We start from the raw sequence: 16,149 nt of genomic DNA on the forward strand, positions 1-16,149 counted from the left end.
TAGCGCTCATTGGTTATTATACGATTATCCGAGATTGTCCTAACGAGCACACTCGAATTAGGCAATCATTTCTACCTACGATCACTTAATGATCATGGTACGTATTGTATTATAATTTAGTTTCACGCTCGTAATACGTCGAATTTGACGTATTAATCAAAGATTCAAATTCGTACTTTGTATCTAATAAGTTCGTAGAAGATATAATTCGATCTAATCACAGTATCAACATGGCAAAATTTGGAATTATCACTTAAAAAACACTTATTCGATACACTTGTGGTAACGTAAAAAGGTTTCAAGTATATTTGCGCGAATGGTAGGAAAAATTGAAAAGAAAGTGTGTAGATTTATCACGTGAAAGCATTTGAAAACGTTAACAATAGAAAAATGTCGTCTATTCAAATGAATCTTCTTTTTGGTCATGCTTTATAATTCAATATTCCTGGTCATCAATCACCAACAGATTGGTTTCAAGAACGATTGGAACAAACATTCAAAATATTATTCATCCTCGCGGGTAATTTGAGAGAGCTCATTTCACGTCTGAAAAGGTGGTATAAACAAAAATGACGCAAATTAGTTGTTACACGAGGACAATGGTTCCAAATACAAGAGTCCTGCATACAAATGAAAACAGAAAATAGCATTGAAGCGTTGGATTGGTCATTCCAGCTATCAGAGGTGAATCAAATCGAAAATGTTTGGAGCTACATGGAACTAAAGCTTCGACAAACGTGTGTGGAGCATAAAACAATTAACTCGGTAGATATGATTAGTATAGAGATATCTACTTTGAAAATAGGCGGTCCGGTTAGTCGAAAACAAGCATTCACGATGCAAAGCACAATAGCGATTGGATCATTTATTAATGTCAAAGCGTTGAAGTACTTTGGAAATAGAATTTTTACATTCAGTTTTACATTATTACGCTATCAAATCATGTCATGAAACTTGTAAATTCTTGGCCACATATTGTAGTATAATATTGCTTTTCTGCATGAATCAGCTGGTCGGTATCCACTCTTACGGCGATAAAAAAATCATTTTCAATAAGCCATCAGGATCAGATCGCTGCGTCATGGTGGCAGGTTGGTACTTTGCAACACATGTCACAGAATCTGTCTCTTTCTACATACTTGTTCACACTAAATGCTGGTCTACATGCTTCCTAAATACCATTCGTGTAATTCATTAAGAAATCCATTTCAAACCCTACATTTTACAAAAAAGAAAAACACAATTTTCACGAAAACAAAAGGAGATTTTCCTGGCTGGGCATATCGACTTAAATGAAAGCGGCTAAAGGGAACAACGAGTAGGAAGTTGAAACTTAATTTAGTTTCTGTCGCAACAGTTTTAGACAAATTTCAACAAAGTTACAGCAGCTTGAAGTTTAAGAACTTTTCAACATTATTCAAGCGATGCAACCGCGTTATAGTTTAAAAACCATCGTAATTGCTAGCTAAGGCTAACTTACAAGGGCAACTGTCCCAAAACTTTTGCACGATACAATTTTACATGTTGTCTCGATTGATAAAACAAACGTTTATTTCTTAAATAGTAGACATTCATGTGTTGTTTATTTTTTAACGAAACGAAGCGTTCTCGGCCACCACTGGGAAAAATTTTAATGAGAGATTCTACATTCAGTCAATTGCAATCATTTTTGGTGAATAAAGACACCCTCGAAATTCTACGCATTTTCGAGAAAAAAATTCAAAGTTGACAAATTTTTCGATGAAATTAAAAAATTTCTAATCGTTCTGGAAAAAATATTTTTAGTTGCAGGAGTCAATTAAAATCATTTTCGGTCAACAGACATACCCCCGAAATCCTACTCAGTTTCAAGAAAAAAATTCAAGAATGTTGACAAAGTCGTCGAAATTAAAAAATTTCAAATCGTTCTGGAAAAAATATTTTCAGTTGCAGGAGTCAATTAAAATCACTTTCGGTCAACAGACATATCCCCAAAATCCTACTCAGTTTCAAGAAAAAAATTCAAGAAGGTTGACAAAGTCGTCGAAATTAAAAAATTTCAAATCGTTCTGGAAAAAATATTTTCAGTTGCAGGAGTCAATTAAAATCACTTTCGGTCAACAGACATATCCCCAAAATCCTACTCAGTTTCAAGAAAAAAATTCAAGAAGGTTGACAAAGTCGTCGAAATTAAAAAATTTCAAATCGTTCTGGAAAAAATATTTTCAGTTGCAGGAGTCAATTAAAATCACTTTCGGTCAACAGACATATCCCCAAAATCCTACTCAGTTTCAAGAAAAAAATTCAAGAAGGTTGACAAAGTCGTCGAAATTAAGAAATTTCAAATCGTTCTGGAAAAAATATTTTCAGTTGCAGGAGTCAGTTAAAATCATTTTCGGTCAATAGGCATACCCCCGAAATCCTACTCAGTTTCAAGAAAAAAATTCATGTAGGTGGACAAATTTTATTAAAAATTTTTAACTGTAATTTTGTTAGTAACTTTTTAACGAGACCTCGATCAAGAAATTGGTATTCTTGATTTTCGTTTTATTTTGGCCTCTGGAATCTGTCAATAAAATTTTTTTTCAGGGGTGGCCGAACACCCTGTAAATGCAGACTCATCTTAATTTCAGGACATGGACGGCACGTCGTCGGAGAACCTGACGGCTTGTCGAATCCTGCCACAATATGATTGGCCGTTCTTTCAAATATCGTTTTTCCTGATGAGCTACTTGCTGCCGCTGATGCTGATATGCTTCTTTTACATTTGTATGCTCGTCAGACTCTGGCGAGCCGCTCGCGTCAGCGCCGAGAGTCGACGCGGAAGAAGACGCGTCACAAGGCTGGTGCTCGTCGTCGTTGGCGTTTTTGCATTTTGTTGGTGTCCCATACAGGTTAGCATTGCTCCAATTTCTATAAGAAGCGATGACAAAGTCTCGAAATTCGTGTCAATCAATTAATCTTTAACAATAGTTTTAATTATCACAATTCATCTTCTGACGAGTGTTCGTAACTATGCGTTTTAAATTTAATTCCCGCGTCCTAACGTCTCGGTTACTTTTCTACTTTGTTCCGACGGAAGATAGAGTCCGTTCGAGCGCGAAAATAATTTGTATACTCATTGATATACGATAATCTGTTCGTGAATTCACGGTTCCGCTGTCACGCAAGTCGTTGTGGCGCCAATCGAGACATGCCACGTAGGAATAGGTTTGTGTGTTTCGAGTGACACTTTGAGAAAGACAGTCCGAGGGAAAACTATACGACCGTTACGACCGTAATGCAATTAACTGCAACGCTGTTCGCGCTAATGGAGGTAGGAGATAAATCGTGAAAGGAAATTGTGCGGAGAAATTCGGTAATTCGGCGTGTCTCGTGGGGAATAGTCATTATCGAATGACGACTAATTCTCTACTTTCTTTTTACTTTACTAAACTTCATTTGCGTTTCCTGAAATTTTCATTGTATTTTTTAATCATTGTTCATTCGAATTCAAAAGCTTTCAAGTTTACTTTATTATTAGCTTCATGCGTTTGAGCGTTGCGAAATCTAAGATTTTCTATGTGTTCCCTTTCTTGCAAAAGGTAATCCTGGTAACAAAGTCACTAACTGTTTATCCGCTGACAACGGCGACGATAATGGTGCAAATTGCCAGCCACATCCTGGCGTACACGAACAGCTGTGTCAATCCTATACTCTACGCCTTCCTCAGCGATAGTTTTCGGAAAGCTTTTCGGAAAATTATATATTGCAAGCCTCGGCCCGATCAAAACAGGCAGTTGGGACCATTGACAAGAACCACGAGAGCTGCCAGTACTGGTGACATCCTATAGGTGAGTCACATTTTTATAGACGAAATATTATAACTTTGTTTCTTCTCACCATCGAATCAAATAATTTCGCTTCATTTTTATCATCGTACAAAAGACATACACTACAATGCAATTTGAAGCATGCAACAGAAGTATTATTTAAATTTATCTATCATTTTGATTTTGTTAATACATATTTCTTTTGATTTTTAGTGCACTACAGCCGTCACAGATTCACGAATCGTATCAGTTCTTTTAACATTCGCCGCGATGAAATTTTCTTTTCCTTCGTGATACTTCGAAAAATGAACCGCGATGTAATTTCGTTGGAAACTCGTGTACGTTTCGATTAAAAATTCATCGCGATCAATATACATCGGTTCTTAGGCGGAATGACAGGATGGGATTCATTACTCGGCAGGCAATTAGTCGTTCATAATAGCGAGGGAGAGCAACGCATCTTTTACCGTATTCGCTTTTCGACCTGCGAAAAAACTTCCTTTGTTTTCTGGATGAGCCAGGAGGCTTTGAAAACACATTTCCTTCTTTTCTCGCTTCTCCAAGCGCTACTTGTGTCGCTGTAGGCGTAGATCCTCAAGTTGGAAATCCAAGGCCATCGAGGCTGAGCTCGTAGGAGCGTCTCTGTTACAGTAGCCTCCTCTCTCCGGCTGCTGTAAATTACACACCTCGTTCGCTGCGAGTGCAATTTCCGACATTTTCCATCCCATGTGGAAAATGTGCGTAGCGGTTCCGCGTCCAGCGATGCACGTCGAACTTCATGTTCAGTCGATATCCTTCGTAATAGTGGTTCTGATGAATAATATCAGGAGGGCACTATAATCGACATTAACTTTCGCGTTAATTCCAGGAGCTCCAATTTTTATAATCGGAATAAAAATTTTATAAGATAACATTCCCTCGGCTGTAGTGTTTTCAGTAACAAATAACGGTTGTAGACGATCGAGAATTTATTTCGTTACCGGTAATCATTAATTTAGGTCGCTCGTGATAGTAATTTACGAATGAAATTCATTTCGTTCGATCACAACTGTTCTCTTCCCGGTGAAATTTATTTTGGTTGCTCAGAATACTGTACGGTGATTCTGGAAAATGATAGGTGACTTAATTTGTTTGTTTGGTGCAATATACATTTCTACTCGTTCTTTAAATTAAAGTACATACGCATTTAATTTAGTTGACCGTTTCGTATTGGCAAACAAACTCGTAGCTGCAATATATGTTGCATGAATTGAATTGTAGATACGCAATAATTTCTTGCTATTTGCTCCAAAACCGCCGAATCCCGTTCGGCGTTCGTGTTTCAAAATATCCGCTTGCAAAGGGTTAAGTGTAACGCGGAGTTACGTATGCAAATTACGCAGATCTATGTGGCTTTGGTGCTTGAGAATTAGAAATGGTTTCCCATGTAATTTTGGGCGCTGATTCCGCATCCGGCTTCAGAATTTGCGTTCCGCGTCAGGATTTACAGTTCAGTGCAGGAAATTGGAATTTTGTTATTTTTATTTTCACGTTGCTATTTCATTTTATAACAAGTAGTTGTATCGAATGTATTAAATAATTTTCGTGAATTCATCTTTCCAAACATGTAGCTGTATTTACCTGCAGTAGTACAAATTTTTTCCTTTTGTTTCTTTATTAGAAATATTACTGAATAGTCTGATCATAAATTCTTCCTACAATTTTCGAAGAGAAATTCGAGGAAGGGTTGCTTACGGTACATAAACACGAACAGTTGGGGGGAGGATATTTCCTTTATTCGAATCCAGTGTAAATTTATTACTTTGAACACTGGAATTGTTATACGCGGAAAATTACACACGGTGGAAGGAATTTAACGAGGTATTTGTATCGCTGTCAAATGACGTGGAAAGTGACACCCTCGGGGTACAAACCGTCAAACGTGTTTTTTGTTCAAACACGCGATGCTGGCCTATATAACCCCCCCCATAGCGCGTTCAGAATATTAATGTCTCGTCCAAAGTATGTTTTTTATGCAAATAAATATTTTCATCGCGTAAGTTTATATCAGATTTCGATAGTAAACGATTACATGCACTTTTGTAGCTAAATTGCAAAATAATCATCGAGCACGTTCGTATACCAAATAAATATAAATATACTTTCCTTGTATTCTCGCGAGAAAATTTTTATATGGACATTTTGTGCAAGGAGTAGCTGTTTCAATTTTGTTTTTAATTTTAATACCACTTGTTGGCGTCCAATTTATTTTATTAGCGTCTTCTTGGCTTCCTAGATTTAAAAAGCAAAAAATCAGCAGGCTAAAATCTCGATTATTGAATGAATCGGGGTTCCATTACAACAGTTTTGTTTTTAAGAAGGGAGAAAACACTTAGAGTCGCTTAGGGTCGGATCTGTAACGCGATTCGTCGTACAAAAAGGCAGATCTGTTTTTAACACCGTTTCTCCGTTTCTCGGATATAGTAAAGAGATATTAACTCCTTTGTCACCTTTCTTCGTTTTCAATTTTCGTCCGGCCGTACGACATTCGTATTCGTTCTTCTCTTATCCCGCGAAACCTCTGGGAGCAGTTTACTCCGATGTGCGCGCTCGTGACTTATCTCCGTAGCTATTCACGGTCTCCCGACGTTCGAGCTTCCACAATGTAAGTTATGTTGCGTAGTGGCAGTAAGAATGAAGACCGTGACCGAAGGCACTGGACAGCGAGTAAAAAAAAACGGGAATGGAAGTCGTTTGAGTTTATATCCCCTGCAGGGGAAACATTTCTGTATTGCACGAATCCTCGCCAGGCGAAACGAAAGCTTCTTGATGCTCGCGAGTTTCTGATTATATCGACTAAAACATCGATCGATCCAGTATTTGGAAATCCTTTGGAATTTCGGGAAAGTTAAACATACCGAATCTCAGGACCAATTTTTATTTTTACTCGCCGAGAATAAATATTATTTCGGTTTGAACAATCAAGGATTCGATTGAAAAATTGAATATTAAATTCGAGTGAACACAGTTACTTTTTATGATAATTTTTAGTAGTTTGCTCAAATCATTATCCACGACAAATTGTACAATACATTTTACTGTACAATATACCTTCGACTTGTTTTTACACGAACCCTTCTGGTTGTACTACGATTCCTGAAACACCGTGTGTACCTACCATCTAGTCTCATTTACGTAGATGGTTGCAATTTGAACTTATTACACGGAATGTCTGTGCAAGAAAGTAAGCTTGTTTCGTAGACAATTGCCAGGAACTTTCATTGCAAATGTTTTGAAAATTACTTCGTCTGGGATTCTTCCTCCTTCCAAAGAAAACAGCATTTTTTCATTGTTACAACTTCAATTTAACTGCTGTCCAAATATATTCAAAGAATAATATTTATTCATCAGTTCTGGAAGAAAATCTTTTCTATATAAATTCAGTTAGCTGTTCGCGAAAGATGCAAGATGCAATATAATAGGTTCGAATATAATATTCTTGATTATATCGATAAATAACTTAGCACTAGACGATCAGAGTTTCTTGCCAGATAAGCTGAGTCGGATTTCAGTTTGATTCGGATTCCCGACCGATTTATTACCGTCGGATTTGCAGTTCGGATATCTGGTCACGATTTTAATAAGTATGGATTCCTAAAGGGCGGAGATAGGGGGATGAAATTGGCGTACGTCTCTCGTATGTGTCGCGTCCGCGTTGTCGATGCTAATGCCGTTTCCCCGAATCAAAGGCTTCGAAACTTTTTTCATTAGACCGTACACGGCGGCTTGGATTTTCAACTTCGTGGAAAAAAGCTATTACTTTAAACGGAAGTTTTTTTAATGACAAGTTTCTGAAACGTGCATTATTAATCTTGAGCAACGTGCACCACCTACACGAAATATCGTATTTTTGTATGAAATTTCGTTGATAAATATCGGCGGTAAAAGAGAAATTAATATTTGGGACAATCTCTAATATTTCCCTCGCCTTTCTCAAAATCATTTAACTTCGACGAGCGATATTTTTCAGTGTCTCCCCTAAATTTCAGTCCGCTTTTGATTTTCATATATGGCGGTCACCTAGGTTCAAATGACCGTGTTAGCGTCCGTAATTTTCAAATGTGCTCGTACACCATACGCTGTACATATCCTGCGATAAATCGCGTGCTTGATTGGAGACTGTTTTGCTTCTATCGTACAGTAAATTATTTCAATATTGTAGTAAATAGCCCGTAAATAACCGCGAAATATATACGTACATATGTAGAGGAGGGTCTGCCTTGTTCGGATCGCCGCCCAAATTAAACCGCGTTGATAAATAGTTGGAATTAGTAACTAACGTCATTTATCGTATGTGCTTTCAACGTTGCCACGATGTTAAGCATGTGGTCGGCTATCACGTTCGAAGGTATGACAGTTGATGTGTTACGCAACGAAATCGAATTTTGCGGAGTTTGATGTAATATGTGGGCCGCGTAACAGGTAGCTTTACAACCCATAAGGTAATATAATTTATAAATATGTGACGCAATGTCGTAACTATATTATATAAACTATATTTCACCTTAAAACAGACGTTGAACGTAAATTGAAAAATTTATTCCAATATCGAATCTAAAAGTTTAATTATTAATTCAATAATATATATGTTTAAAATCGAGCACCAGAAAAATTATGGAATTGTTTCGTACGTTTCATAACCCTTTTTTCAGGGAGATTTTTAGAACCGCACGACTATGTTTTAGCACTAAAAGTTTAACGATCGTAGTTAAGGGTTGAATAAAAATGTCCAAATGTTTGCATCAGCTTCCACGTAGCGAAGTAAAAAATTCTTGGCACGAAAAATGGAAATGGCTGGAAATCGGATCGCGTTTACTAAAGTGGTAAAAAGAACCAGGCCGTGTCATAAATCAGGATGAGAACAGACACTTGAAATCAGATTACGATAAAAGTGCGTAAACTGTATAGAGATTGTTTTAAAATACTCGTTTGAAAGTTTCTCATAGAATCCAGGTCTTTCAACCAGTAATCTCCATGCAAAATTTAAATTTTTTTCCAAATTCTTCATTTCCGTATCGGTTGTAACGACCATTCAGACGATTTACGCGTGCGAAGATAAAGTGTACCTCTGCGATAGAAATTCTTTTCGTTTGAAGTTTCGCAAATAGTGTGTACGAGCACACATATCGCCACGATTAGAGATCGAATCTGAAAATTGCTCTGGGACCTCGTGCTCCCTTCGATTTTCTTCCGTAGGAAAATTGACATATCATCTCTCGTATAACTCCACAGTGGAAAAGATCGGATATCTTCACTTTGTCGAGGAAGCAGATGAAAAATTGTGAATTCCCACGATCTAATATTAAGATTCTACGATTAAATTGTATTAAATCCGAGGATTCTGTTAAAATGTAATAATTGCACGTCTACTTTTTGTTATGCTCTGGTTTATATTCAATTCACGAAATAATTTTTGTTTACTCAAGGTTTTCGTTATTTCATATTTTTTTTTTTTATACAAATAAATATATCCATGGGCAGGAAAATAAAATGTTTCCGATTTCGAGGAAATTTACTTTTTTTCGAGCCCGACTCGAACGTTGATTTTGGTATTTATTTATTTGGATGTATGAACGGTTTTTGAGACTGAACATCCCCGCGTTTTTTTCCATAAATTCATAGGGAGACGATTAATCTAGTAGTTGAGTGTGCGCTGAAGAGGATAATAGGTAGACGAGACACTGATGAGATTTTAACACCAATATGCTGGCGTACCTTGCGGAGTAATGAAATGAAATACTAAGTGCATCAGTGCGGAATTTCTGTACCATGTATTATATCTCGTACAAAAAGAAACTCAAAAAAACGTGAAGCATAGCGAAAGTTGAAAAACGCGAATACCAGCATCGACTTTATTGATTTTGATAAACACACTATGTTTCAGTGTTTCATTAACGTAGGTGTCATTGTTTTTATTTGAATAAATTTGCACTATTTAATATTACCAGCCTTTGAAACATGAATAATGGATAATATTCATAGCAAGAGTATAAATTCTATGTGCTTGTCAACTTTGATTGATACTTTCTATTTTGAAAATTTAAATAACCAGCTCCCTTATATATATTCACAAAAATATTGTTTCGTTTAAATTATCATCCAGGATTATAAAATGGTATTAAAGCGACCCGTTGGAAATTATTCTGGCGCATTCGTCTCTGTCACTTATTTCGACGTTTCGCGTTAATTCGCGGATTAATTTTTTCACGATAAAAACTTAAACCTCTTATTGCGCGTCGCTCCGAAATGTCCGCGATATAAAAACGCTGATACGGGAAGTGCCACCTTGAAACGATTTATCGAACACACCTCCATACTATGAATACGTAATTTTCCTTTTTTTTTTATTTCCGGTACCTAAATCGATCTCTTTCAACCCCCTGATACCACTCTATCCCATATATATTACCCCGAGTCCAAAAGGCATGTAAAAAAATGAAATACCACTGGGATAGCGAGTATTCCCATTCCTTTATCGGAACTTATCAAATCTTTGTGATTGATCGTGTACGATGAGCAGAATGCGAAAGCAGGAGTATCAGTCCTTATAGATGTTGGAGGGAACATTGCGGGATACCAGGTCAACCTCTGCAATACTGCTTTTGAGTCCACGGGTAGGAGATAATAAGCCCTGGTGAAGAGGGATGAAACCGGAGGTAGAATGGTGCTAATTTTAGAAGTACTGTTTGCTGGGAACTTGGACTTTTTACGAAAAGATCACGAGAGAAAAAGAATGCAACGATTCGCGCCTTATCTGTTTGTTGTTGCGGACCTTTTCGTTCAGAGGAAGTTTTTTCGTCCCTTGCAGTTCGTTACAGCGTTGCTTCGACAACGTTCTCGAGCGAACATTCATTTAACCGTCCACTTTGCGATTCCATAACATCGCTTAAATATAATCACCGTAAATTATGCACGAATTTCTACGAGTTTCTGCCATTAATCGCGATTAATCATACATTATTCGTTATTAAGTTTTAAAAAGATAATTTCTATTGAAACGTGATGATACTCGAATTTAACCGAGTGATAGACGTATTAAATGTTAATGGTTTTGCGGAGCAAATTATATCGTCGACATTTTCGTTCGCCCGCCGGTCATTTCGTACGAAATTGGACGCTTATAGGAGTCACATTTCGGATTTTCCTGAAATCCCGTGTTGTAGCCTTCGGGCAGTATTTAAACATCTGACGAACGATTTTCCAAAATTTTGAGAATCGAAAAAGTTTCTAGCTGCTTGCAGTGAAATTAAATTTCCACCATTTTTTTTCGAATTTTAATCGAAGTACAATTTTACGTTAAAATTCATAATTTTTCATATATTTATCAGTTAATAAAAAGCTGACTGAATGTGTTCGACTTTGTTTCCGCTTTTAAGTGCTCCTCGTCGCTAGCAATTCCGCGAACTCTCGGTTAATCGCTGATATTGCCCGAATTATTTGCATTTCGGTGGTTTTAGCGACTGCTTGCAAGCATTTCGCCGGAGCAGGACGCAGTCATTATTCTTTGATCTTCTTTCCTCGAGTGAAACATCTATCGAAGTCGTCGAGGGAAGATCAAGCTAAAACAGAAAAAAATGGTGGAAAAGGAAGAGGAAATAAATAGACGCCTCGAGCAGCGACACGAAATCCTCGCCACTTTAATTTCTCCCGAGTTATTTCCATGATGATGGCTCCAACTCGATTTCCCTATTTATGAACTGCTACGCTCGCGTAATACTGTGTTCGAAAATTGTTTAATTATAATGCATTTTTATCGTTGCTATTTGCAAATTGTTCAAAAGATTTCTTGAAACAATCGAAAATAAATTGTAACACGGTATTGGCATATATTTTGAAAGGTTAAAATTATTTTTATATTTATTGAATCTCGTTATTTTCTTGCTGTTTGATTTTTCAAAGACTGCGGTACATGTTATACATTTTTTCGAAGCTTTCGTGTTTGCCAGTGCAACTAAGTACGTTTCATTAATTTCCCTTTGAAGCATTAAAATGAATGCCATAAAGTCTGTGAATTATTACTCCATTCGAATTTTACGGGAAGTAAAATTGGTAGTGGTATCACGTTGCACGCCATCGTTCGAGAAGTTTGTCCGTTATTTTTAGCTGCTTGGGGAGGATTTGTCACAGAAGGCGGAAAACAGTACGGATTTGGGATCGGGTTTAGCTACGCGACACCAAGAAAAAGATTCGTTCGTTGCCATGTCCCTCGTTCTCCGTTTTGGTATATTTAACTTGGCGTGATATCGCGTAAGTTCTCCGTTTTAAATGTCAGCTCTAATTAACAACGCTACAATTACACTGACACAATTTCAACGCGTAGGAAATCTAAAAAAAACTTAAAGGGCAGTATGTTTCAAACGTCAACTTTGATTAATAACGCTGCAAACACATCGACACAATTTTCTTTGAATAAATACGGTTTGATTATTGCTTTAGCAAGTTTTGAAACGTTTCTTTTTGTTCGAAAGTTCAAAAGACTCGCGAGGTTACGTAAAACCGTACAGATTTAATAGAATTGCAAGTATACTGATACAATTTTCTAGCTTTAAATTACGCTCGTTTATTTACATTATCGAGTTAGGGAATATTCACTTGGTTTGTTTCCGCGAGAGTTAAAAGACTTGGAGGGCAATGTAAAACCGTAAGGATTTAATATGTACTATCTTGCAATCATTTTAATCTTAAATTGCAAGCCGATTCCCTCATTTCTTCAAACGAGATTTAATAAAGATGAAAATGAAGTAAGGAAACGAAAGGATTCCTTAATCCGTTGAGTCCCCGGTTTCTCTCGAATAGAGACAGATTGTGAAATTTCTTTTAAAGCGAAGAATTTTTTGCTACCCGCTGAGCGATTATTTGATCTGCGTTTAAACAAGGGCAAAGGAAATTAAGTCGATTTATTAACTTGTTTACTACGTGTTCTATTTTAAGGCCATTCAGAATAAGCATTCCTTCGCTGGTGATAAAATTTATTTGAATATCGTATAATTTTTAAAGCATGAATCACTAGTCTCGATATTATAAGGCACACCTAACTCTTAGTTACAGGACATATCATAATTTAACAAAAATTTCTTTCCATTAGAAAATTATTTTCTCTGTTTAATCAGATATTTTTTTATCATCAGCCATTATCAGAGTCTCTCAATTCACTTTTGTTTTCACGTTTCACCGATACCCCAAAATGTCAACTTTTTGCGTTATCCATTGTTGAGTTTTGACTAACTGTGCCGTTTCTGCCCTCTCGAATAAACGACTAATTGTAAGTATCTCAGTTCCCTGTTGCTTCGTTCGCTGAATAATTTCGAAACTTTGAGGAATGCTGAATTTCAGGATGTGTTGGGACGAGTACAAATACTGGTAGCTTGTTTGAACTCAACACATTCGGTCGTTCTGCTTTCCTAGTTAAACAACGAGATATATATATATATTTTGAATTCAATAAGTAGAGAATTATAAATAAATCTACCATTCCGTTATTAACGATTATTTTATGGACGAAGACAACGTAATTTTTATCAGTAGAAGATACAGAGCCCGATCTCGTGCGAATTGCATTCACGTTGCATTTGCTTCCGGGAATGCACTTTTCTTTTCTCTTGTCGCGTAGGTTACGGAGTCGCATAAATCATAAAAGAATCTAGGAAGTTTCGTGCTCGCCTCTCTGTTTACATTCTTCGGTGCTCCGAATTTATCGTCTACTCCTCGAAATAACTTTTCAGGTAACAAAACATTCAGACTCTACCCTTGTTCTTTATGTTCTCATTGCTTCGACGTTGTTATTGCGTGGTTCACCTCCGGCGCGGATAAAAGTTTCACATCCGGTGCTGAATACCTGTCTGGTCTACCGTTCGATAACCCAACGGTTCAACATGCTCTGCCTAGTCACGAAATATTTCCACGTGAATAAGACAATTCAATTATTTTTGAATCTCCTACAGAATACTTTCGATGTTGCAATTGCATATACGGATCATTCACGGTTTCAAAATGCTCCATTAGATAATTTAAACCATAACTAATCTTTTGCTCAACAAACGGGACCAATACATCTATAATAAATATTTTTAATAAGTGAATTACATGAATTCATTTACATAAATTCCTGTTCATTGTTTTCTCTTTAAACGGTGTCAGAGAAAGTAGCTTTTATACTTTGGTTAGTATTATAAAGTTTTCGTGGTATTAACTTCTTTTAATTTACAATACTTTTCCGTGGAACGATTTTTCTAAAATTCGTCTCGATTCTAACACGTTCCTTTCATAGAGTCCGAACGAGGTCGCAATTGGACTCGTTTTAATCAAGGAAACCTCGCTATATTATTGACCGCATTTTTCACGAAGATACTATGGCGGATATAAAAATTTTCATTTTTATCAGCGAACGTGTCGCTCGATTTGTCGAGACGTCAATCGAAGACACATGAATAATAGTGGGAGGGGGTGATGACTCAATTTCATCCAGTCAGGGGAAACTATTTCATATGGGGATTCAGTTACAGGGAAGATAACGATCTTATTGCCTGGAAGTAATTACAGCCGTAATAAAATGTCTTCTTATAAAGCCATCTCGTTAAGATAATATTAAAGGGCATGTTCGTCGACGGATAATTGTCAGTCTCGAACAAGTCATCTTTATTTAACGCTTCGACTTACACGTTTGTTCGAATGAAAACTATCCGAATAAATGGTTTTTATAAGGATGAAAATCTTTGCAGAAAATTGAACAGGGAATATAAAAAATATGAAGCGTTTTTATTGTGTCAGTTTATGGAACATCAACTTTATTAGATAACTCTGTAATTAGACATTAACGAGTTAGGAAACATTAGTATTAAATATACATGTTTCAGACGTTAGCTTGAATTAGAAACGCTGCAAGTAGAGAAATATAAAAATTTTAATTATCAACAGTTAATAAAATTTTATTCCGCGTCATTCGTGTCGAAGAAACGTAAACAATGGTGGGAATGACTCCATTTCGTCCAATTGAGGAAACTTGCGTCATATAGGGATTCAGTTATGGGGAAGACAACGATCTTATGGCCTACAATTATAGCAATAGAATGTTTTGTTGTAAAAGTAACTTCTTGACAGAATATTGAAACATAAGCTATTTTCTTCGGTACTCGTGAACGTAATCCATTTATTCTTCGCTTTTCTCTTATTTCATTAGTTTTTCATTACTCGTGACCTATAGTGAATAAACTGAAACAAGGTTGAAGTGAACGATCATGATAATTTTATTACAATTTCCTGTATAGAACACGTAATACCGATAAAGTGAACGTTCAACATCATGATAATTCACAGATAAGTTCGACTCTCGAAAATAGGAAGTATGTTCTCGCTCGCGTAATTTGTTAGTAACAAACATCGAAAGTACTGCAAGTTTAACGCCAGAACTCGTTCCACTTTGCATTATTACTCAAGCACACTTTATGTGTCATAGATGGTGCGGTCGTAAGGCGTGAAGTCCCCGCGAAAGTTGAAGAATGGAAGAGGGTCTGCGTTTTGTTATTGCTTCTTTAAATTGCCGATAAAACTATACGATTTGGTCATTCGAGTTTTATGAGTTTCACGCTTTTGCCGAAATTACATCGCTAAACAGACAACGCACTTTAATCAAACCCGCATCCAGCAGTGTGAAATGTGTCACTGATCGATATTGAGAACTCATAAAGTAAAGGGGGGAAATGCAGCGAAATCGAACGTTCAACTTTAAAACGAATTGTGTCCTAACAATGTCATTTTTCAGCTGTTCGTGCCGCGAAAATTGTCACGTTCTCCTCCTACGTTCTTGCGTGAAATGTGTATTTAATTAATGCTGTTGCAAAGTAAAATTCAGTTCGCGAAACAATTCAATTACGTTCACGTGGGATTCAATTTTATTTTTTTTGGTAACTGTTTGATTATAAATTTTCATTTCTATCGCAGTCAATCTGAGTAGCTATACCAATGCACATGATTTATAATGAAAATATTGAATTCAGTCTCTAAATTCTGAAATTAAAGTCATAAAATTGTACACGTCTTCTGTTCAAATAGTTGGGGAACGTGCATTTCGTTTGGTTTTGAAATATTTAAAAATTTCCTTCCAAGGAAAGAACTGAAAATGTGCATTAAACGACGTCTGGCAGAGGTATGAATTGTGCTGTTTTAATTAAAGAAATCCCTAGCATTTCTTGACCTATTCCTACTAGTAAATTAATTAAGAAGGAAACGTACTTAGACTTATTTTACATCGAATGCTTAAAGTACCAATGTCAAACATAGATTCATACGTAAATTAAAAAATGTATAAAACTGTTTAAATTTT

General features: G+C 36.4%; 1 protein-coding gene across 1 annotated transcript in view; it reads left to right on the top strand.

Annotated features, from left to right (window-relative positions):
* Positions 1 to 16,149, top strand: part of LOC122397070 (allatostatin-A receptor-like) — a 37,837-nt gene that overhangs the window by 10,397 nt on the left and 11,291 nt on the right. The window contains exons 4-5 of the mRNA XM_043395926.1: positions 2,613 to 2,873; positions 3,564 to 3,812. Coding sequence (XP_043251861.1) covers positions 2,613 to 2,873; positions 3,564 to 3,812 — 510 coding nt within the window. The remainder of the gene's footprint in view (positions 1 to 2,612; positions 2,874 to 3,563; positions 3,813 to 16,149) is intronic.

This window comes from Colletes gigas, unplaced genomic scaffold (genome assembly GCF_013123115.1).
Source record: "Colletes gigas isolate AHSC1104 unplaced genomic scaffold, ASM1312311v1 Colletes_gigas_Sc00008, whole genome shotgun sequence".
Lineage (NCBI taxonomy): Eukaryota > Metazoa > Arthropoda > Insecta > Hymenoptera > Colletidae > Colletes > Colletes gigas.